General features: G+C 47.9%; 2 protein-coding genes across 2 annotated transcripts in view; one reads left to right on the top strand and one right to left on the bottom strand.

Moving 5' to 3' along the window:
• On the top strand, positions 1-15,618 carry LOC146337691 (guanylate-binding protein 1-like). Its single transcript, XM_084815131.1, has 11 exons — positions 1-544; positions 3,289-3,503; positions 4,263-4,390; positions 5,694-5,803; positions 7,868-8,067; positions 9,430-9,672; positions 10,368-10,648; positions 11,747-11,959; positions 12,496-12,598; positions 12,947-13,140; positions 14,597-15,618. Exons 2-11 carry the CDS (start codon positions 3,308-3,310, stop codon positions 14,813-14,815), a joined length of 1,887 nt encoding a protein of 628 aa, XP_084671257.1. The 5' UTR covers positions 1-544; positions 3,289-3,307; the 3' UTR covers positions 14,816-15,618.
• The window catches only part of LOC146337690 (protein CFDP2-like), a 21,565-nt gene continuing 13,223 nt past the window's right edge, over positions 15,200-23,541 (bottom strand). Inside the window, exons 5-7 of the mRNA XM_084815137.1 lie at positions 19,939-20,529; positions 19,349-19,484; positions 15,200-16,039 (exon numbers count right to left, since the gene is read on the bottom strand). The gene's annotated coding sequence lies outside the window, so the exon portion shown is untranslated. The remainder of the gene's footprint in view (positions 16,040-19,348; positions 19,485-19,938; positions 20,530-23,541) is intronic.

Here is a 23,541-nt window from a genome sequence, read left to right as displayed (position 1 = left end):
AGCCGTTGCAGTTTCACTTTCGATCCGCGAAGCTCAGCCTGCCCCGAGAATCGGGCGGAGGGCCGGTTCCCCGTGGTCGCCGGCGCTCTTTCGACAAGGAAGGAGGGGAGGGAGGGAGGGAGGGAGGGGAGGCCTCGGCTCTGGCGCTGCTGCTTCCTCCGCCCGCCCGCGCGGCCTGGCTCGGCAGAGGTCCGCAACCCCCCGGCTCTCCGCGTTTCCCGCTGCTGCGGCGAGGGCGCGGCGCGGCCCCCCGCTCTGCTGGGCTCTCTCGGCCCGCCGCCGCCGCCGCAGACCTCCGCGCCTGCTCCTCGGTCCGGCGGGCTGCGGGCTCGGCTCGGCTCGGCTCCGCACGCGCCCCTCCGGGCCCGGGGCGCTGCTCTGCGGCCTCTGCAGAGAAGCCGCCCGCCCCGTCCGAGGGCGCCTCTGACGGGGCCCCGCTCGTTCTCTCAGCAGAGAGCGAGGCGCCCCGAGGCGGCCGAGGAGCGCGCGGGGAAGCGCCGCCCGCCGCCGAGGCCAGCTCAAGCGGACGCTCGCTGGGGAGAAGGTAAGAAACGGCGCTTCTCGCTGCCGCGCCGCCGCTTCGTTCCTTCCGCCGGGCTGGGAGCTTGCAGCACCCGGGGCGAAAGTGGGGGCGGCGGGAGGGTCCACGGGGAGGCGACTGCGGGCTCCCTCCCTCCGCCTTCCCCGCCGGGGCGGTTGCGCTCACTCCCGGGGCCCAGCAAGTCGGGAAGGTCGTTCGCGGCGGCGGCGGCAAAGCAGGGACGGGCTGGTGTTGGAAGGGGCGCGGGAGAGGGGCGCCGTGCGCGAGATCACCGTGGGAGAACCGCGCGCCAGCTGCTCCCTGCGTTCGGCCTGCGGGATAACCCTGGCTCGCGTTGCTGCTCGCTGCCCGGAGCGCCGGTTCCTCGGTGGGAAGGCGGGGTGCAAATCAGACGAATACGTGCATAAGCGCGGCCTCCCTCCGGGGAAGTGGGGCGACAGTTAGAAGCCCGTGCACCCCACAAGGCAGATCGGAAAGGATATTTTTTTCTCCCGCTGATGGTACTGGGGGAAGGGACCTCCTCTGAAGATCAGAATGGTTCTTCAGGTATCCGGGCTTCAAGCTTTTTTAGGGCTTTAAAGGTGAAAACCAGCACCATGAATTGGGCTTAGTAGCTAACAGGAAGCCAAGGAGGGTTTCTGTTGTTGCTGAGAGTCTAGCAACCTGATCCAGATGCATGTGAGAGCCTCTTTTCATTCATTGTAATGATGTCCGTGTTATTGCCCAACACCCCTTTGTGAATGGCCACCATTAAGGGCAGAGGGCCGCGGTGGCTTAGTGGTTAAGATGCTGAACTGCAGACCGGAGTTCGAGACCCGAGTGCTGCGTGAGGGAGTGAGCTCCCGTCTTCAGTCCCAGCTCCTGCCAACCTAGCAGTTCGAAAGCAAGAAATTGCAAGTAGATAAATAGGTACTGCCTCGGCGGGAAAGGTAACAGCGTTCCGTGCACCTCGGTGTTCAGTCATGCTGGCCGCATGGCCACGGAAGCGTCTTCGGACAGCGCTGGCTCTTCGGCTTAGAAACGGGGATGAGCACCGCACCCTAGAGTCGGACACGACTGGCTGGGGACACCTTTACCTTTTTTTTACCATTAAGGGCACAATCCAGTGCATGTTTGTTTAGACAGGAAGAAGTCCTACACCTCCCAGTATTCCCCAGCCAGCATCACCGCTGGTACATTTTGCATTTCAGTACCCTCTGACATCTCTCAATTAGAAATTCTGTCTGGACCAGGCGATTTCCCAGTATTCCTATTCTTAATTGCTTTCGTAATTTTCTCAGTACTCAAAGGAGTTGAGAGAAACTGCTATTGTGAAGAATCTAAATGTGGAAGATCAACATGAGAGGGAAAAAAAAGCATCCGTGTTTCACTACCCATACTATACAAATCAGAAAAAAAAACTTTACAAATTGTGGGTTTATATCTGTGGGAGAGGTGTATATTGTATCACTCTCATCTTTAATAAATGAAATATTTTGATGTTTTTGCAGTTTAAAACAATGTGCCAGAATTTTACTGGGACTATATTAATCTGGAGGCCTGATTTATTCGGGGCCCAGTCAAAATAGATTCTTTGGCTTACCAAGATGAAACTAGACCATTTGTGAAAGGAAGGACAGTTTGACAGAAAATGGATGCAAAATAAATATGCAAAGAAAGCTCACACATCTAGGGATGCTGGAGAGATTCGAGACAGACTAAAATGAGCTCGGATTTCTAAGACATTAAAGAAAAAACCTGCAGTCCTCCCACTGTGGAGCCTTTCCGCATTTGCAGTGGGCTCCCAGATGGCAACCACGTGATTGCTGAGAGGGGAAGTTTGTAATTTTCAAGGTTCCATAGAACTCAATGAAACAGCGCCATCTAGTGGCTGTTTTCATAGCTTTTAAAGATGGAATAACCAGGAAATACCTCTGGATGTGCCCCGGAGGTTGACAACATCACGAAAAGGAACCACAAAGTTCTGTGAGTGAGCAGTCTCAATAGCAGGATAAAAGCTCCATGTGAAGAAGCCCTAGGACACTGTGTCAGTTCTACACCTGACCTGACTCCTTGCCATTTGTCAACCTCTCTAGAGGGATGTTCGCCGTTTCCCCAATATGCCTGTCGTAAATAAGTTAAGGCAAATTCCGCCTGCTGTGAAAGAATGTTATTCATCTTGTATTTAACATTCCACAACTCCTGATAAAGTTCCACAGTTGGGCAAAAGGACAGCTTAAAACAAACAACATTACAGCAAAACAAACAAATACAAGGAATATGGTGTCGGCAACAATAGGCAGTCTCGCTGGGAGCCAGCAAGCCATCATTTTATAACCCACAATGCCCCAACGCAAGTGTCAGCAGGGGCCGTGCCAGGGCCCTGGCAGATGGCTGAGGATGGGGGCCTGTGATTCTAGGCCTGAACAGAGCAGAAGCTCCTGCCTGCTGTGCTTTCACCTTCTTCCACTGATGCCAAAGACCTGGTGCTGGAGAATATACTGCTGTGTGCCGTGCTAGGGCAACTGCCCATGACCCCCAACCCAGCCCTGAGAATGTCCATCTGCAATCTTCAGATGCCAGACGTTCCCAGAGTTGTGAAGCTCAAGAATTATCTGTGTTGGCCCTAATTTCCTTCCTTTCCCAGTCAATTTTCCATACACACATACTCTCCCCGCCCCCCACCCTGCACACACACATACACTATGCTTCTGTTTAGCACTGTAATTCCAGCCTTAGTAATGAGCACGGCTGTTTCCCTCCTGCAGATCTCCTGGCTTTTGCACGATGGCTTCGGAATATGCCTGCACGGCAGCTCCTACCTGCCTAATTGAGAACAGACCCAGCGGGAAGCTTGTGGTGAATGAGGAGGCTGCAGCGGTGCTTGCGGGGATCCGCCAGCCGGTGGTGGTGGTGGCCATTGTGGGGCTGTACCGGACGGGCAAGTCCTACCTCATGAACAGGCTCGCCGGCAAGAGAAGAGGTGAAGGGCTGACTAAATGCTACCAAGGGATGGAGTCTAGTGGCTTAGCACAGTCAAAGAGTGGGAACAAAGAGGTGGCATCTGGCGCAGCAGGAACTGGGAGTCAGGACCCGTGGATTTTTCTGCCTATCCTGGGGAGAAGAATGGAGGAACAGGAGTGTAATAACAATAATATTTATAGAGAACCATCAACATACATGCAGCTTTACAGAGTATATCACCAAAATGACAGGTTTCTACCCCAAGGAGCTTGCAATGTAAATTTCACCAGACAGTGAGGGATAGTCAGGAGTAATAAACTTGAGCAAGCAGAGTTACATAGACTTGGCATTCCCTTTACAGGTAGTGAGGCTTTGTTTCACTTGGGGGAGTTTAAGACAAAGGAGAGGGCTTATAACCTGATCCTGGACGTGTTTGCTCAGAAATATACACACAACACACACACCCCTATATATACACAGCTTTTATATTGTATTTTTCATGGTTTTAATGGTTGTGAACTCCCCAGGGAGCTTTGGCCATTGGGTGGTGCAGAAATGAAATAAGTTGCACACGGTTGGATCCAGACTTTGTAGTGCTTAGAGCAGTGGGACTTAAATCAGGTAATGGCTTACTTGCCCCATTCACTTCAATGTGTCTATTCTAATTAAGTCTGGATCCAACCCCCTGAGTTCAGTAGGACCAGGAACTGAGCACAGCACTGCAGGTCTCTGCCATGGCCCTTGTGTTTTCTAAACCATTTGTGCGTCCTTCCTTCAGGTTTCTGTCTGGGTGCCACGGTGCAGGGGCTCACCAAGGGCATCTGGGTGTGGTGCCTCCCTCACCCCTGCAGGCCGGACTGCACACTGGTGTTGCTTGACACGGAGGGATTGGGGGATGCGCAGAAGGTGAGCTGAGGAAGGTGGCAGCAGGGTGAGGGGAGAGACCAGCACCTGCAGACAATGCCTTGGGGCAAGATATCCCCATCTGGTGCCTGCGGTGGTGGATGTTTATTTACGTGGGTCAATCATTTTGGAATGTTTCTATAACCGAGAATATAGTGGTAGGAAAAGAACAAGATTCTAGTCCTCATGTCTGTAGAGGAAAACCTATAAACCTGTGGTCAGTATTTATTAAGATGTAGAAACCAGAGGTGTGTCGGTGCAGGTAGTGGTGCTCAGCAGATGGTGCATCTGTCATGTGCACCACCACAACTCGTAGTCATAAATCACAGCTCCTTCCTCTGCTACTCATTTCCCTGCAATGCTTTATTATTGCCCCAGTCTTAACATATTTTATGTATGCATGTCTGTGAAAAACAGGCATTCAAGGCAGCTTAGAGAAATCAATAAAAACAATATATCAGTTATTAAGCTAGAAATCCATTAAAAAGTTAGTAAATACAAACACAAACTGTGATTCTGAACTGAGCCACCAAGCCTTTGTGTACTTTCTATTAAAATAATCAAAACGTGCCAAGACATATACTGAATCTGGTACACTTTACAGCATGCTATTTTATCTTTGTTTGCTCATTCTGCATAACTTGTTCTGCTTCTGCTGGTAATGGGAGACTATAGAAAGCTATATAGGGCACTGCAGCCATACCCACCGACAATCCTGCTTGGTAGTAGGAGTGCACTTTCAAAGTCTTAGGGAAGAGATGCGGGGCCAGTGGCCCTCCAGATGTTGGACTCCAAGTCCCATCGGCCCTAGCCAGCATGTCCACGTTGACTGGGACTGATAGGAGCTGGAGAGCAACAACATCTGAAGGGCCACAGGTTCCCCACCCCTGCTTTAGGGACTAGAAACTTGCTTTATATTTTAAACAAGAGCTGAGATTCTCAGGATGTCCAGTTCCTGTGCCCAAGTTCTGGTGCAAGCCACTCTGGAGGCCTTGTGAGAGATTGAGTGGCAAGACATAAACACCAAAATAAAATACGTTTTGTGCTTGTCGGGCACTTGCCCACAGTTGTAGAATGTGCACGCTCTAGCCGCCACAAGCCTTCCAGATACAGGCTCAGCCATCTCAGTTCAAACAACACTGTCAGCTTGGTTTAACAGAGGGAAAACAACAGAACACCAGCTCCAAAGCAGCTGGTTGTGCACATGCAGATTCCAGAGAAAGGATCGGCAGCAGAGAATGGCGTGTGGGGATCTGGAGTAACGGAGCCTTGGGAAGTGAGGCCCTAAAATGCCTTTCTGTTTCAGGGGAACACCAAGAATGATTCATGGATCTTTGCACTGGCCATTCTTCTCAGCAGCACTCTGGTGTATAACAGCATGGGCACTATCGACCAGACGGCTTTGGAGAAGCTACAGTATCCTTCAGAGGCATCAGAAACTGCAACCGGGCCCGCATGGTTGGGTCGGGAGAACTACAAGACAGCTCTAGGTGGCTGCCTAGGGTGGCACTTTACGTGGGTGCCCTGCAATGGCCGCAGCAGACTCTGAGTGCAGGACTAACAAGCGAGGCAATGAAGTCAGCAAATAATCAAGCACACAGGTTTCAGTCCAGTGGGGTCCAGGCTGAGCAGGAGTGGTCAAGAGAGTAGGCAAAGGGCAAAACACAGGCCAGCAGCCAGATAAGTGGGGTCAGGCTAAGGCAGGAGAGGTTCAGGTAGCAGGCAGAGGTCAATAGATAGGCAGTCCAATACATTACATAGTCCAGAAGCAGAGTGCAGAAGGAGTCCAAGGGTCAGTAGCATGGAGCATCCATCATAGGACAAGGCCCAGGAGGCATGGGAGCTGGAAGTACAATGTTGTTTCCAGCACTGAGTAGGCAGACACTGAAGGCTGTCACACTAAAGCCTAGTGAGTCCCGCCCAGGGCTCAGCTGCAGTACATTAGAGCTCTCTGGGCAGAGCCCTACTCATAAGGAGTCACTTTCTCCTGAGGAATCCTTCCTTGCAAGTGAGCACTTCTCACGGGGCCCACTGGTCTGTCGCTTGAGGCAACAGTGCTCCTGGGAGCCAGGCAGTTGCTCAGCCTCAGAGGCAGAGTCCCGTCCCCTCGACGGGGCAGTTCTGCTGCCATCTCCCCCAAGGGCCTGGGCTCCTCCTGGTCTGGCAACAGGAACTGCTCTGGGGTCTGCCTTCCATTTCTGGGAGCTCCAGCTCTTCCTCTGAGGAGGATTCCTCCAGGGGGGAGCATGACAGCGGGACACAGCTTTTGAAGAAGCAGCAAGTGGAACTTTCCTTTCCTGACCTGCCTTGATGCTTAGGAAGTCTGCTCCGGAAGCTGGAGCTAGTGCAGAACACAGCAGTTCGGCTGATGTCGGGAGCTGCTCCTTTTCAGCATGCAACTCCTTTGCTGAGGGAACTGTGCTGGCTACCTGCTCGCTACCGGGCCAGGTTTAAGGTATTCTTACTAGCGTACAAAGCCCTAAATAACTTGGGACCAGGATATTTGAGAGTGCACCTTCCCCCTTACCAACCTGCCTGGTCACTGAGGCCATCAGAGGGCATGCTCTTGGTGGGTCCACATGGACCTATGGCCTGACTGGAGTTCACGTGGAGAAGAGCCTTCAGGGTGGTGGCCCCCTTTCTTTGGAACTCCCTGCCCCTGGAGGTTAGGCAGGCACCAACACTGTGTTGCTTCCAGTGCCTCCTGAAAAGAGCACTGTTCCAGGAGGCATCCATTAACTGACCAGCCACAGTTTTATTGGCATTTTTTTAAAGCATTAATTTTAATATGGCGTTTTAATCTTTTTATCCTTTTACTATTTTACCTTTTATGTTCACTGCTCTGAAATCGGTTGTAGATGTGGAGCAGTATACAAATATTTTTTATATATATATATATATGGCAAAGGAAATTCAGAGGGCTTGTAATGAGGGGCAAAAGAAACACAGAGGGCTTGTAACTGTCAGGAGGGGAGAGGCAACAGGTGCGAGGTGAGGTGCTCATTGGGACAGTGTGGTGTGAGGAATGAAGATGTGCAGTAGCTTGGTGGGTGCCCAGGGGATTTGCCAAAAGTGGGTAGAAGTGGGAAAGGATCTTAATGTATAAAGCAAGGGTTTAAGGCCACCTTGATAAAGAAGCCCCTTGCCACAAATCCATGCCTAATTTACTATTGTGAGATCAGGGTAAGGAAAGTACTCTCTGCACATGCTCAAGGGTCCATCTTGTTGCTGCCAGCCCACCCAGAGGTATATATACAAAGTCTTAGCAAATACATGATTTGGGAGAAGTTTACGGCAAAATCTAACACAAGTCCTACTCACAGTAGACCCACTGCAATGAATGGGACTGAAGTTAGTCATGACTAACTTGTCACATTCATTTCAGTGGGTCTACTCTAAGTAGGAGTTACGCTGGATTTTACCCTCAAATTCTAAGGCTCAACAACAGTACTGGAAGGTCTCTTCCTTAGCCGGCTGCAGGTATGTTACAGAGCTGACAAAGAAGATTAGAGCAAAAGCATCCTCTGAGCGTCACCCAGAGGAAGACAGTTCTGCTGAATTTGTCCGTTTCTTCCCAGCCTTCATCTGGGCTGTGCGGGATTTCACGCTGCAACTGGAGATAGACGGACGTCCTGTCAGCGAGGACGGGTACCTGGAGAATGCCTTGAAACTGCAGCATGGTAAGTGCAAAATAAAATGCAGCATGGATGGTGAAGAAGACATTTGTCTCTCCCCCCAACATCAGAGCAGATCCTTCTAAGGGGCCCTCTTATTTTTCTGCTTGCTCTACTTTCTTACAGCTCAGTGGGGAATTGATCAGAGTTTTCTATCCAACAGGGATATTTTGCTCTGTTTTATAAGGTCTGCTGGGCTTTGCCGCCCGCTTATATTCCTGAATGGCAAAATGTTGACACTACCCATTTAAAGAAAGGGTTAACACAGGGGTGGGTAATTGTGGTCTTCCAGATGTTTTGGCCTATAATTCACATCCTTCTTCACCATTGACTATGCTGGCTAGGGCTGATGGGAATTGTAGGCCAAAAACAACTGGAGGGCCACAAGTTGCCCATGCCTGGATTAACAGCACAATCCTACTCGAAGTAAGCCCCACTGCATTCAGTGGTGCTCTCTCCCAGGTAAGTGTGTATGGCACGTGTGTGCAGACCATTGAAGTCCAGGGAACCCCATTCATCCTCCCGCTGTGCTGCTTTACTCATTAAGGGCACAATCCTGTGCATGTTTAGAGAAGAAAAAAAAGAGTCCTTCAGCTCCCAGCATGCCCTAGCCAGCCATGCTGTCTGGGGAATGCTGGCAGTTGTATGACTTTTTCTGTCTAAACTTGCATAGGATTGCACCCTAAATTCCTCTCCCTGCAAGCTGCTCTTTGCCCCAAAGAACAAAACACACAGGTATCATACGAGGGTCCTGAAACACATAACTCACATTGCAGGCTACATTGGTAGCTGTAAAAAGATTTCTATCCCAATATTTCTTTATTTATCAAAATATTTTTATACCACACTTAAATTATATTCCCAGCGTGGTTTTATTTCTTGTTGTGAGCCATCCTGAGAACTCTGTTGTAGGGTGGCCAGAAATGCTCTATAAACGCTGTAAATAAATAAAAAAAAGTGAATACATTCATTCATATGGAGACAGGGGGTCCCTCAACTATAACTAAAAGAATCACTTGGGTTGTTTGAACTGGTTCTGCCAGGAATCCTGTCGCTCCTGACCGAGAAGACCTGCCCATTCAGACGTCTGCATGTGAGCACTCCTGGAGAGGGAAATGCATTCTGTGCATGCATAAAGGCACTCTTACACTACATTTTAAATCTACAAAAATAGTACATATGGAAGCTTGAGCAACTTTGCATCAGTTAGGCTGTTTGGAGCCTCTCATTCCCTATTCCATCCCCCTCTCCCAGCATTTCTGATTATTGCCCTTACTGGCTGGGGCAGAAGACACCAGGGTGGGGAAGGCCTGCAATCTGGCAATACCCACAGAGTACCACACCCACCTGCCTCTTCTTCTTCCCTAGGCGACACGGAGCAAATCAAGACATGCAACCTGCCCCGGTCATGTATCCGCAAGTTCTTTCCTTCACGGAAGTGTTTCACGTTTGACCGTCCAGCTAACAAGCGAAACCTGCCTCGGCTTGAGGAACTGCAAGAAGAGGATTTGGAGGCAGATTTCTTGGAACCAGTGAGCCGTTTCTGTCAGCACATCTGGGAGACCTCCCAACCCAAGACAGTCCCAGGAGGCCACACTGTGACCGGAAGAAGTGAGAGAAGTTCCTGCACAGTTATAGGTTGGGGGCAGTGAGCCTTTTTGGCCAGAGCTGTTCTTCTCTTATTGTCCGCCCGTTATTCTCTGTCACCTTGGCAGCTGCTGCCTGCCAGTGCCACAGGTCCAGATGGCCTCAGAACATTACTACATCTAGGGATCAGGAGGTACCGAAGCTAGTAGGGTCCCTTCTGGGAGGGGTTTCTGCCGCTCTTGCCGAGTGGCTTGCCGCCCAATGCCCTTTACCTATGATGGGTTGGCATGTCTGGATTCCGATGATGCATCAACCCACTGTGGGTAAAACAACCCCTACAACAGACCATGGCTTATTGGGGTGGGTTGTTTCCGAAAAACAACCCACCCTGATAAACTGGTCCAGGTTTGGACGACGTGCTAACACATTGTTCAAGAAAACAATGCATCATGGTTTAGCGTGTCATCCGAATGCAGTCATTTAGTTACAGCCATGTGCATTCTGCCCTGAGGACATGTACATTCTGTATCTAGATTAAGTTATGCAAACCAAATTTGTTTGCTTTGCATTGTTTTTTCTGATTCCAAGTTATCAAATTACTTCACTTCTGTGGCAGGGTTTGCAAAGAACTGGAACTCAGTGTAAGGAGGTTCATTCAGGTGCTCCTTCCAGTTCTACAGCTTGTGATTCTGCGACTTCCCTGATCCTTTTCTTTTCAGTGCTTGCGAACCTGATGCAGACCTACGTCGATGCTATCAACAGTGGACACGTGCCCTGCTTGGAGAACGCCGTGCTGGCCCTGGCCGAGATTGAGAATTCCGCTGCCGTGCGCGAGGCCGTTTCCTGCTATGAAGAGGGGATGGGGCAGCGGCTGACGATGCCCACGGGCACTGTTGAAGAGCTGCTGCGGGTGCACGCAGAGTGCGAGAGGGAGGCCATTGGTGTGTTCATGGACCGGGCCTTTGGGAGCAACATTGAAACATTTCAAGCTGAGCTGGAGGTAGGTTCTCTTTTGTGCCTCATCATCTTCTGTGCCAGTGTTGGAGGAAGGGGGCCACAGGGTTATTTTCACCCAGCACCCTGGTCCATTTCCATGGTCCCTAAAGTGACCCCCCCATTGTCAACAAATAAAAAAACATGGGGTCTGATGCCATTCTCGATGTTCAACAGGCCTCCAGAGATGCCTTATTATTTCTAAATACTTCTAATATTATCATATCAGTATTATAATTTATAATAGTAAAGTCCAGATAAAAAGAATCCCAATATTTTCAAGAGAGCAGACATGGACCCAGCAGTGACTTGGATAGGCCCAGGGGAAACATCTAAAACTGGCACCAAAAAAACCATGAATAAAATAACAAAGTGCAAGCTTCCTTAGACAAAATCCAGCTTAGGCTGTATAGTTGTAAATGTCACGACTAACAGGATCTTTCCAAATTTACATGGCTTTCCAGAAGTCTCGTTCAAAATAGGGTCAGCCACATATTGCCTGCTGCAAAGAACCAAGGGGAAGTAGGAAATCTATCCAGTGGCTAGCTGAGTTCAAGTGGAAGCTAGAACCTCCCAAACAAAGACGATCTCCTCTTTTTGAATTGCCTGTGTCTTTTTTTTTTCTTGGATTGAAAACTGATCAAGTCAGGATGAGAAGAAAAACGTGTTAGCCAATGATGGAAAGAAAAGAGAAGAACTAGATAATCCAATGAGTTTCCATACCTTATATGGGAAGGATGAAAGGACTTAATCTGTTTTTACTTGCCTGGGTGAGACAAGATCTCCACAGGAAATTGTGCACATCTCTAAACAGACAATTAGTGGGGGTGGAGGGGAGTTAAAATTTTTGAACTTTAGAAAAGATGGAAACAAATCAAGTTGACCAAACCTTTAAAGATCCGGCCAATATAGATCATATCAGTCACAACCAATTCTTATGCTTTTGTTGAGGGATACCCTGACCGTCAGACTGACTGAAATGTGTACTGTAGATTAGATGTAGCCTTCATATGTTCTCCCATTGCATAGTACTCTGGTGAGGAAAATCTTCTGACCATTCTTAACGTGCTGTATTTATGGTGCTTCCTTTGTTTTGTTCTGGTAGCGTACGTTGAATCAGAAAAAGGAGGAGTTCTGCAAAAGGAATGAGCAGATGTCCTTCGACCGCTGCTTTGCTGTGCTTATGGATCTTGCTCAGGAGCTGGAAGATGGGATCCAAATGGGAATCTACTCTGTGCCTGGTGGCTACAAGCATTTTCTGGAGGAACTGCACAAAATAGAAGAGAAATACCATATGGTGCCCGGCAAAGGGATTCAGGTAGACCAGTATCCAGCAGTTCCGTCATGCACAAAGAGGAAGCATCCTGATGTTGACCAAGGATAGATCCATACTATATAGACTGAGGCTGCAATACTATGCACTCCTACTTGGGAGTAAGCCCCATTGAACTCAATAGGACTTAATTCTGAGTAACCATGCATAGAATTGCCCTGTTAAACTGGCTTAAGAGACATTACCTCTTTGCAGGAGAGGGGTTAGGGACTGCAAAACCAATTTCTCAGCACCACACCAAACTACAATTACTCACTGTATGGCTCTGAATACTAGTTGCTGGGGATCATGGGTGGGAGGGTGCTGTTGCACTCCTGTTCTGCTTGTGGCTTCCAATCGGGGCGTCGGGTTGGCCACTGTGGGATCAGAATGCTGGACTAGACAGATCTTTGATATAACCCATCATGGCTCTTCTTATGCTCTTATATTTATATACCACCCTTTTGTCTTTAATCCCAACATAAAATCACATTTGGTTTTCCCAGTTTTAGGTAAAACGAATAACCTTTGCTCCCAAACAGGCTGACAAAGCTCTTGAAGACTTCCTGAAATCCAAGGAGACGGTGACAAAATCTGTCCTTCAGATGGACAAGGCCCTGTCCGACAAGGAGAAAGAAACTGAAGGTGCAGATCTGGTCAGACAGACCTTATATGTTATAAATTATACATATTGCAAATTGAAACGCCACCAAAAGCTTGGGCAAATTAAAGAACGATTATAATTGGTGCCTAAAAATATAGGCAACCTGATGAGCATGCCCTGGGAGGGTGTTCTAAGAACTGGATGCCAATACAGAACAGCCTTTGTCCACCTAACCTCCGAAGGTGGGACCGCTCAGTGCAAGGCCTGAACAGAACATTGTAACACAGAGGCAGATTCATATAGGAGCAGGTGGTCCCTCAGATTATGTGTCCTGCATGCTTCCCTGACTAATAGCCATTCACGTCGCTTCTTTCTCCTCTGCACCCCAGCCCTGCGTGTTCAGGCTGAAGCAGCCAAACTTCAGCAGAAGCTGTTGGAGCAGGAGCAGGCCAAGCTGACGCAAATGCTGGACAATCAGAAACGAAGCCACGATGAGCAGCTGCAGCTGCTGAACAAGAAGATGGAGGAGGAGAAGAAGATGATGCAAAAGGAAACCGAAAGGATGGTGCAGCATAAACTCAAGGTAATGAGAGCTGAGCCAGGCACACACTCTGACTTGCTATATGTAATCTGTACAGACTCGGGATAGGCAACCCGGAGTCTTCCAGTGTAGTAAAAAACAACTCCCATAATCCCTGACTATTAGCCATGCTGATGGAGGTTGTAGTCTAAAACAACTGGTGGGCCCCAGGTTGCCTGTTCCTCCTATAAGTCCTCGGACTCACTACAATGTGTCATCTATTCATCCTCTTGTTAAGATGATGGTTCGCAGCTGATGACACACACACCCGGGACCAAATCTAGCCCACAGCCAGCGGTTGGTTGTTCTGCCATTCACTTGTACCCATCTAAATGACTTCCTATTGGTCTTGTGTTTCCTCAATGTCACCCTCTTGGCACAGGCTCTACGAATACAGTATCGAGAAATATGCTTTTTAAAAATATGGAATGTGGGATGTAAACTCATCATTTAACTGAGTTTGGAACCAAGGCCTTCCTGGATCCTGCCTCATGCTTGCCATCTCTGTGCCACATCAGATTTTGCCCAAAATTCAATATGCTAAAAACAAAGAAACCCCCAAAATAGCTCACGCTAGGTGCATGTCTGTTTTTAGGGAGTACCTCTCATTCAGCAACATGGTGAAAAAAATTGTGTTTTGTGTCTGACCAACACAACAGCTAGGCAATGTGAGCATTTGGCTGGTTCGCCAGCTATGGCCTTTCCTGGACAGGGATAACTTGGGCACAGTGGTACAGGTGCGAGTAACCTCAAGACTGGATTACTGCAATGCGTACTATGTGGGGCTGCCCTTAAAGCTGGTCCGGAAGCTGGAGCTAGTGCAGAACACAGCAGCTCGGCTGATGTCAGGAGCTGCCCCTTTTCAGCATGCAATTCCTTTGCTGAGGAAACTGCACTGGCTGCCCATTCACTACCAGGCCAGGTTTAAGGTTTTGGTACTAGTGTACAAAACCCTAAACAACTTGGGACCAGGATACCTGAGAGAGCGCCTTCCGCCCTACCAACCTGCTCTGTCAGTGATGTCATCAGAGGGCATGCCCCTGGTGGTTCCACATGGACCTGTGGCCCAATTGGAGTCCACCAGAAGGAGAGCCTTCAGGGTGGTGGTCCCCTTTCTTTGGAACTCCCTGCCCCTGGAGGTCAGGCAGGCACCAACACTGTGTTGTTTTCAGCACCTCTTGAAAACAACACTGTTCCAGGAGGCATTCCTTAACTGACCAGCCACGGTTTCCATTGGCATTCTGTTTTTAAAAAGCATAAATATGGTTTTAATCTTTTTATTCTTTTTTACTGTTTTACCTCTTACGTTCACCGCTCCAAAATCTGTTTTAGATATGGAGTGGTATATAAATATTGTAAATAAATAAATAAATTCTGGTCCAGGCCTGACCCCATCCTGTGTTCATATTTGCTGCTCTGTTCCAATCTGTTCCCTCTGTGTGCTCCTTGCCTTTTCCAGGAACAAGAGCAACTACTGAAAGAAGGATTTCAGCAGAAAGCCAGAGAGATGGAAAGCGAAATCCAACATCTCAAGGAAGAAAAGGACAACTCTCTTATGGCAGTTGCGGTGCCTGTAATAGAAAAAGTGGCCCTATCTGTGGTGTCTTTGGCGCAACAGGCGTTGCAAACTAAGATGTTTTCTGACATGGCTAAAACCCAAAGAAGTTCAAAGAAATAGTTCCAAGACGGGAAGGATTAGGGCTGGTTGCAGGGCTGTATTTGAATGTATCCTCAGATGCCGCCAAACAACAATTGGGAAGGGCAAGAGCTGGATGTAGGTCTCCACCACTGAAATTAATTTAGGATGAAGGTAATCGTAGTTTTTTAAAACGATAAACCACAGAGAGCTCTTCCCCTGGCTCTGCAATTTACATGCAGACATATATTGGCTCAGCTATCGCTTCACGCTTCAGGTGTCTCCTTGCTTTTGATGGGATTATTTGGCACTGCTGCTCCCTGTTAAAAAGCAGTTAGCAGAGGAAAAACGAATGGCAAAACGGAATGAGCATTTGCCAGTCCCCACCTGCACACACACAATAAAAGAGAGACCACACTCTTCTTCAATGAAGTAAATGAAAACAGTTTTACTTCCAAATATTATTGCATATACACTCAGGTGTAGCGTAGGGTTTTAAAAAGGTTTGTTCAGCCCCTTTTGCGTTTCATCATGCACGTAGGAGAGGGAGAGCAAATGTGGGCTCTCAACAATGGTGGAAGGTCAGGGAGGGGGTGGGAGGAAGGGAAGGAGCACAGGAAACCACATGGTAGGGTATAGAGATCTTAAGGCAAGCTCTGCCCCAAATTCCCATGCATTAACTAATTAACTGCAACATTGCCCCCTTCCTGCAACTTGCAGATGAGATTGCAATATTCCCAACAGCTTTTTGGTTTTGGTGGCCCTGTGTACATTTATCTATTCTATTTTCTTCCTTCACTGTATTAAGCAATTTTAAAATAAAAAAAAACTACCACAAAACCCCAGGAATGGGTGGTGGTGAAAGTATCTTGGTGCCCACACTTGCCAATAGGGACTGTTGTCCACAGTTAACTTGTGCTGCAAATGTGCAATTCATCCCTGGACAGGAAGGAAAGGGTATGTTGGTAAAAGTCTATTTGCACTTAAGGTAGTGAGGGAGTTTCTACTGCCCTGCAAATGGTGTGTGTGTGTGTGTGTGTGTTTTACCCCAAAAGAACATGATTGGAAAAATGAAGCAGGACAGCTTTTTCTGGCCTGAACTATTTGAGATTCTGGTGAGGGGCTGAATCTTCTTCTTGACACTAGCTTTAGCACCAAACATTGTGCCTACCGTAATGACTCCCTTCTTTTGGCAGTCGAGCAGCAGTTCCAGCAGTTAAAACAGTTTCTGAGTCAAAATCTCATTTTCATATGGCTGCAGGTTTCCTGTGTATACAGAGAGCAGATGGAGACAGTATCAACCTGCATTGAAAATTATTAACATGGATTACTGGAGTTAACCTGCTTATAAAAATAATATATTTGCTCATCATGCTTGAAAATAATAATACGTTAACCAGGGAGCAATCCTGTGACCCCTAGACAGCGACATACATATTCTTTGATCTGAGGTCAGAAACAGTGCTCTGATCGCGTGGGGGGGGCAGGAACCAGAGCTCTCCCCGCCCCACAGGCAGTGCGGAAAGAACCATGCTGGCTGCCATTTCGTTGGACACACATTTTCCTGTTCCACAAACAACTCCCATTGCACAGAGCATCAAGTGATTTTACGATCATGAGTGCAAAGCAGTGGGGGTGAGAATCCACCCAGTCACACAAAATGATTATGATGATAATGGTATCCTCAAAGCAACAATACACAGAAAAGTAGTCTTTGGAACCCAGCAGCAATCCATTGCAAAAGGAGGCACTGAGAGATGACAATGAAAATATCTGCACAGTCACACAGAAAAGCATCCAAAATCCATCTCTTTCACTGAGCACCTTCTGAGATACCCCATTCCATAACTCCTCAGAAGTAACAGTGAGAAAGCAGCACAGTATAAAATTCCAGCTTGTGCATCTCTATTCACAAGTAAGGAGGACTGGTTTACTCAGGAGTAAGCATGGCCAGCAATTTCTGAACATCCAAAATTCATCTCTGAGCATTCCCACAACCACCCCACTCCTAAACTCCAGAAATAACAGCAAGAAACAGCGAAGTAAAACAATCCAGTTTCTGCAACTCTACTTGCAAATAAGAAAGACCGGGTTACTCCGGAATAATTGCCCAAGCAACAAACAGATCAAAAAGCCCCAAAATTAGATGAATTAAAATATATATACAATAAAATAGGTATGCTATATACCTACTTTAGCTTTACTGCCAGCCTTTAGGGGGAGCACTGGGCAACATGCCCTCCCCTGCCCTGTCTGTTTTGCTGGCCTGTTATTTTGCCCCCCCCCCCATCCTGGTCAGTCACTTCCCCCACCCCCATCATGTGGTAGTAGGAAGCGAACAAATTGGTCCCTGTCTTAAAAAAAAACCAAACACATTTTACAGGGGTCACTGGCCCAGCAGACCCAACAGCCTCTGTACGAAAAGGCAGGGGGGATAGGGGAAAAAGCCAGGAAAAGTGACCTGTTTGTTCACACACACACACACACACACCGTCTTCTGCCCCCTTACTAAGAACGGGAGCAAGTGTTTGTGGCTATGGTGGTGTGTCCCATTCCCCCCAGCCCCCATGACACCCAGGCAGGTAGGACTAATGGCTTGGCACAGTACAGGAAAGCAGCAGCTATGTTCTAATCCCAGTATTTTCCCTAGTGTGAGAATGGCAGCAAGCCGTCAAATGCTGCTTTGTGGACACACAGCCATTTAGGGCCCTGGAAGAGTGAGAGGACAGGCCTCTACCTTCTCTAATGGCCTCATTGGCCACCCCCCACCCCCCAAAAGCTAGTGAGCTGACTGGTTCAGCTTACTGCCTCTCACGCTAGGGGAATACTGTGATTTAAAATGGCACGCAACTGTAGCCTGGACTGGCCACTGTAGGGCTTTCCTTTACTGCATTCCAACCCTTGCCTGGCCACTACTGCGGTTGCCTGCCTGGGGGTTGTTTGGCGCCCTGGATCACTTGGCGCACTAAGCGACCACCCACCTTGCCCCCCACTAGAGACAGCCCTGACCAAAACCCTGCCTCATTCACAGAAGGGGGGCGTACTACACAACGTCATCTTTTATGCGTTACCTTCCCATGTTTTTTCCACTGCTGCTTATGCCTTTTCTCTTACTGTGGAAAATCCATTAAGGAAGAAAAAAACCCAACAGCTGTACAATGACTTCTAGTGGTTAGCACTAGGATCCTGCTGTTTGGAAACGCCCTAGGTATGACCAAGTTTTTTTATACCACCTTTCAATCTTATTCCCAAGGTGGTTTACTAAAAAAATAATGCAATGCAATTAAAATGCAAACACACACACACATAAGCTAAAAGCCACAAAATTATAAAAGCAGCATTAAACAGTCGGCAGGATTAAAATTGCATGTATAGGCTCCGGAAAGCGAAAAAGGTCATTGCCTGGCAATGGAAGGAAAATAATGGGGATTAGGCAGAGGCAGCTCTGCCACAGCCCACAAGGCAAGGCCAGACAGACTAAGGGTGCTTCTAAATGGAGGGCTCCTGGCGCTACCAATTGTGCAGATTTTCTGTGGTGAGTAAATATTTAACATTTTCTGCAGTAAAAAAAAAAGAGGTGGGAAAACATGGGAAGGTAATGAGTGGAAGACGGTGACGTCTGGACCCCCCTGTAAAATTCTGTGAATGAGGCAGGGTGATGGCACAATAAAAGCCTCGTGTGGAAGCACCTGGTATCAGAAGTACCCTGCTGGATCAGACCCAAAGTCCATTTAGTCCAGTATTCTGTTTCCCAAGGTAGGCAGGCAGAGTTCACAAGCATGGTTTGAAAGCAACAGCCTTTCACCATTTGTCCTCCAGCAGCTAATATTTAGAGGTGCACAGCAACTAAGCCTGGAGGCTCCATTGTGCTATCATAGTTAAGGGCTGCTGATAAACCTGTCTTCCATGCATTTGACTGACAGCACAATCCTGCACATATTGTCTCTGAAGTAAATCCCATTGACTTATTCATAGTTAAATGGGTATAGCATTGCAGCCTCAGGCCCTTTAAAAGCCTTATCTGCCCCAGGGCAGTGAGAGAGATTTTTCACCCAGAAAAAGCCCCTGGTTGAATGGTTTTTATTCCTCTTAATGTTACAGCATGGTTGGTAAAGGGTGCTTCCAGATAAGGCTTTTATCATGTGATCACATTGCCTTGTTCAGGGAAGGGGGTGGGGGATGTTTCATAGTCACCCTCTCACGTTTCCCGCTACTTCTTCCATCTTTTTTCTTACCAGAAAATAATATGTTAAGGAAGAAAAGACGGAATAGCTACACAATTTGTTTTGATTGTTTGCAGAAGGGCCCTTTGCCTGGAAGCCCCAAAGTTTGATGTTGTTTTAAAGTTTACTATTTACTATTTATATTTATATACTGCCCTATTTACTAAAAGCCATCTAGGTGGTATGAGAAAGGAAAGGTTCCTCCTGTGCAAGCACCGGGTCATTACTGACCCCTAGAGGGACGCCGCTTACGCTGGCATTTTCATGGCAGACTATAGCGGGGTGGTTTGCCATTGCCTTCCCCAGTCCTGACTACCTTTCCCCCGGCAAGCTGGGTACTCATTTTACCGACCTCGGAAGGATGGAAGGCTGAGTCGACCTGAGCCGGCTGCATGGGACCCGGCTTCCGCTGGGATCGAACTCAGGTCGTGGGGAGGGTTTCAGTTGCAATACTGCCGCCTACCACTCTGCGTCACACGAGGCTCTATCTAGGTGGTATACAACCATTTAAAACAATAAAAACAAGAGTATTAGAATAGTAAAGAAGACATTAAAACTACACATTTTGAAAGACCCAAATTGAAAAGATGCATCTTTACACTCTATGCCTTTCTAAAGGCATAGAGAGTGTGGGCCAATCATAGTTCTTGAGGGAGCGCACAGGAGAAAGCCCTTTCATGCTTTCCCAACAAATGGACCTCAAAATGGCCTCTCCTGCAGACTTTAATAGTCATACCATTTCATAGAAAGGCAGGTGGTTCCTTAAATAGGCAGGTCCTAAGCCATATAGGGCTTTAAAGGTTAAAACCAATACCTTGAATTGCACCCAGAAAGCAACTGGCAACCAGTGCATGTCTTTCAGGACAGGTGTAATATAGTCTTGATACCATGCATCAGTTAGCATCCCAGCTAAAGTTGTGTTGAAGATCAAAGTATACCAACCTGGAAGCCATTTTGGGATGAAGGTGCCATTCGTACATTTTTTTAAAAATGAATAAAAATCAATAGAAATTGCAATGGTGCCAGCTGAGTAGACAAAACAAGTATCTTTTAATTTCCAACTTTTTTTTGGCCACAACTCTTTCTCAAGAGAAAATGACTGCACAAATAAGGCAGTTGAGTTTGCTCACTCAGTTGTCATATTTTGTTCTGAGAAGTTCCTTCCTGTGGTTTTAAAGCCAAAATGTTCTACCTTTGACTTGTTTGTCCAGAGAACATTGTTCCAAAAGTCTTGGGGATCATCTATGTGACCTTTTTGCAAACTTCGGACGGGCAGCAATGTTCTTTTTAGAGAGCAGAGGTTTCCTCCTTGCTATCCTCCCGTGAACACAATCCTTGTTCAGTCATATTCTGATTAAGTCATGAATGCGCACATTAGCCAAGGCGAGTGGCCTGCAGATCCTTGGATGTTACTCTGGGGTTCTTTTTGACTTCCTGGGTGATGTGCCGGTTTGTTCTTGGAGAGATTTTGGTAGGACAACCACTCCTGGGTACAGTAACTGTGGTCTTGAACCTTCGCCATTTGTAGACTATCTACAAATTAGAAATTATTTTGTAACCTTTTCTAGACTGATGAGCAGCAATAATGGATTTTCTGAGGTCCTCAGAGATGTTTTTTTATTGTGGCATGATGTGTTTCCACACAACCGTATGGTGAAGACCAAACTCACAAAGTTTCTGATCCTTTTATAGGGTGGGGCCTCCCAAACTCAACCCTGAAGATCTACCTAGGGCACAATCCTATGCATGTTTAGACAGAAAAAAGTCCTACAACTCCTAGCATTCCCCAGCCAGTAATGTAGGACTTTTTTCTGTCTAAATATGCATAGGATTGCGCCCTTAATTACTTAAACACCTGATTCTAATTATTCCCTTTAACTGAGCTGATGCAACCAGGAGTTTGCTTACTTTTGCACATACCCTGACACTTAAGTACTCATTATTTGTCTAATGTATACATAATTTTATTTCATAAGGCACGGAACTGGTTAATATAAACCTTATTTGATATTGAGAAAAGGACTGGTTTTGATTCAATACGGTTATCACAGTAAAACTATGGAATTTCCATAATTATCATTAGGGTTCACAAACTTTTTCTCACCGCTGTATATTTGGTTTATGGGCTGCATATATGCGCCAGTAGCCTTTGAATGCTAATATCACCGTAAATTCATGGCGGGGTGATGCTGCTGAATGCTTCAGCTCCTCGTTTACCAGGACTATATGAAGTGAACATAGGAAGGTGACAGGAAATAATTATGAATCAGGCTGCTGCATGACATTTTTCTATGGGAGCAACATAAGAGAGGATTTGTGACTGTGTGTGTTGCCTTTCTGATTTCCCAATTTTCTTTTTGGGTCTCATTTTGAAATTATCTTCTTCTGGAACCATGACCTCTTAGAGTCCAACTTTTTCGTCAGGTGCGTCACCTCTCTCAAAAAAACATATCATGAACTCGAGAGACAGGACCAGAAAGAAAGAAGCAGGAGCACCCAAAGTTGGAAAGCTTTTAAATTAATTTCTGAAAAGCACACTTCACTGCACATTTCATAACAGTTCTCATTCCATTGATCCTCATTAAGGCCCAGGCTACCATTCTCCCTGCACACTTCCCTGGGAGCAAGTCCCACTGAAACTCTGTGGAAGTTACCTATGAGCAGGCTGACCATACGTACCATTTTAAATGGGACAGTACCGTTTTTTTCATATTTCCTGACCATCCCATCATTTTAATATAAATGTCAATTTTGTCCCATTTTTAATTTTTCATAAAAAACTGAATGCGTTTATCATAAGGCTCTATGCTAATCAATGCTTGCAGTAAAACTACTAGCGTGATGAAAGAGGAAGTTCCACAGGTACTTCAGGCGGGGCTTCCAGAGGCTGCTCGGGAAGGAGCCTGGGGAAGGAGGACCAGCCAGCAGCTGCACCGGGTGGATCCTGAGCCTGAGCCTGCTTCTGCCCCTGCCCACAGGTACTTCAGGCAGGGCTGCCAGAGGCAGCGCCTCGGCATGTGCCTCAGCGTCGCGCCAAGTGCGACGCTAAGTGCGCACTTAGCGTCGCACTTGGAGTCGCGTAGGATCTGAAGACCCACCCACTGCCTCTCCAGAGACACCAGCAGCCACAGTACCAGCAGCGAATAGCAGCAGCAGAGGGCAGCAGCTTAAAGACAAGGGGAAAGGGGCAAACGTGGACTTTATCTGCTCCTTCTTAGCTGCTGTTCTCTTTTATCTCTTTATCTTTTATATTCTTTTAAACTGTTGTGCATTTTATATCCTAACATTTTAATATGTGCCTGGGAGGACTATTGGGCAACTCAGGGGGTGGGGGAGGTGCCACCATAACTGTGGTCACGGGCAGGGGGAGGTATGGCGTTGGGGGATTAACAGGCCAGCTGAGGAGAAGAGGGGCTAGACACCTTACAGCTGTCCCCTCTTCTGGTTCTTCCCCCAACCTGATGGTTCCTGGCAGCCTTACCAGTCTGCCCTTGGGTCTGGTGGTGCTGCTGCTGAATGCCAGGTCGGCCCAAAATAAAATCTCTCTCATCCATGATTTGATTGTGGATGAGGGGGCTGACCTGGCATGTATTACTGAGACCTGGGTGGGGGAACTGGGAGGGGTCACTCTCTCCCAGCTGTGCCCTCCTGGGTACTCGGTGCAGCACCAACACCGACTTGTGGGTCGGGGAGGGGGGGTTGCCATGGTCTATAGGAATTCAATCTCCCTCTCCAGGCTTCCTGCTCATTCGAGTGCAGATCTTGAGTGTTTGTACCTTGTGTTGGGTACCCGGGACAGATTAGGGATTCTGTTGGTGTACCGCCCACCCCGCTGCCCATCAGACTCCCTGCCTGAGCTGACAGAGGTGGTCTCGGACTTGGAGTTGAGGACCCCCAGGATGATGGTCCTGGGGGATCTCAACTTCCATGCCGAGGCTGCTGTATCCGGGGCGGCTCAGGACTTCATGGCCGCCATGACAACCATGGGGCTGTCCCAACATGTCATCGGCCCAACACATATAAAAGGACACACGCTTGATCTGGTTTTCTCGACTGGGCAGGAGGATGGTGATCTGAAAGTGGAGGAATTAACATCTGTCCCTTTGTCATGGTCAGATCACTTCCTGCTGAGGTTTAGACTCCTGGTGGCCTTTCCCCTCTGCAAGGGTGGGGGACCTATTAAAATGGTCCGCCCCCGGAGATTAATGGATTCCGATGGATTCCAGAGGGCTCTGGGGGATTTTCCTGCTGGTATGGCTGGTGCTCCTGTCGAAGCCCAGGTTGTTCTGTGGAATGCAGAGATGACTCGGGCGGTTGACACGATCGCGCCCAAGCGCCCTCTCCCTCTGAGCAGAGCCCAGCCAGCTCCTTGGTATACACCTGAGCTGAGGGCAATGAAGCAAGAGGGGAGATGGCTAGAACGCAGGTGGAGGAAAACTCGTGCTGAGTCTGACCGAACACAGGTAAGAGCCCACTATCAAGCCTACTCTGTGGCGGTGAGGGTGGCAAAGAGACAGTTCTTTTCCACCAGCATTGCATCTTCTC

The sequence above is a fragment of the Heloderma suspectum genome, chromosome 10, assembly GCF_057233095.1.
Source record: "Heloderma suspectum isolate Gila_16-S chromosome 10, 16-S_ref, whole genome shotgun sequence".
NCBI lineage: Eukaryota > Metazoa > Chordata > Lepidosauria > Squamata > Helodermatidae > Heloderma > Heloderma suspectum.
This window is presented reverse-complemented; position numbering and strand designations above follow the sequence as displayed.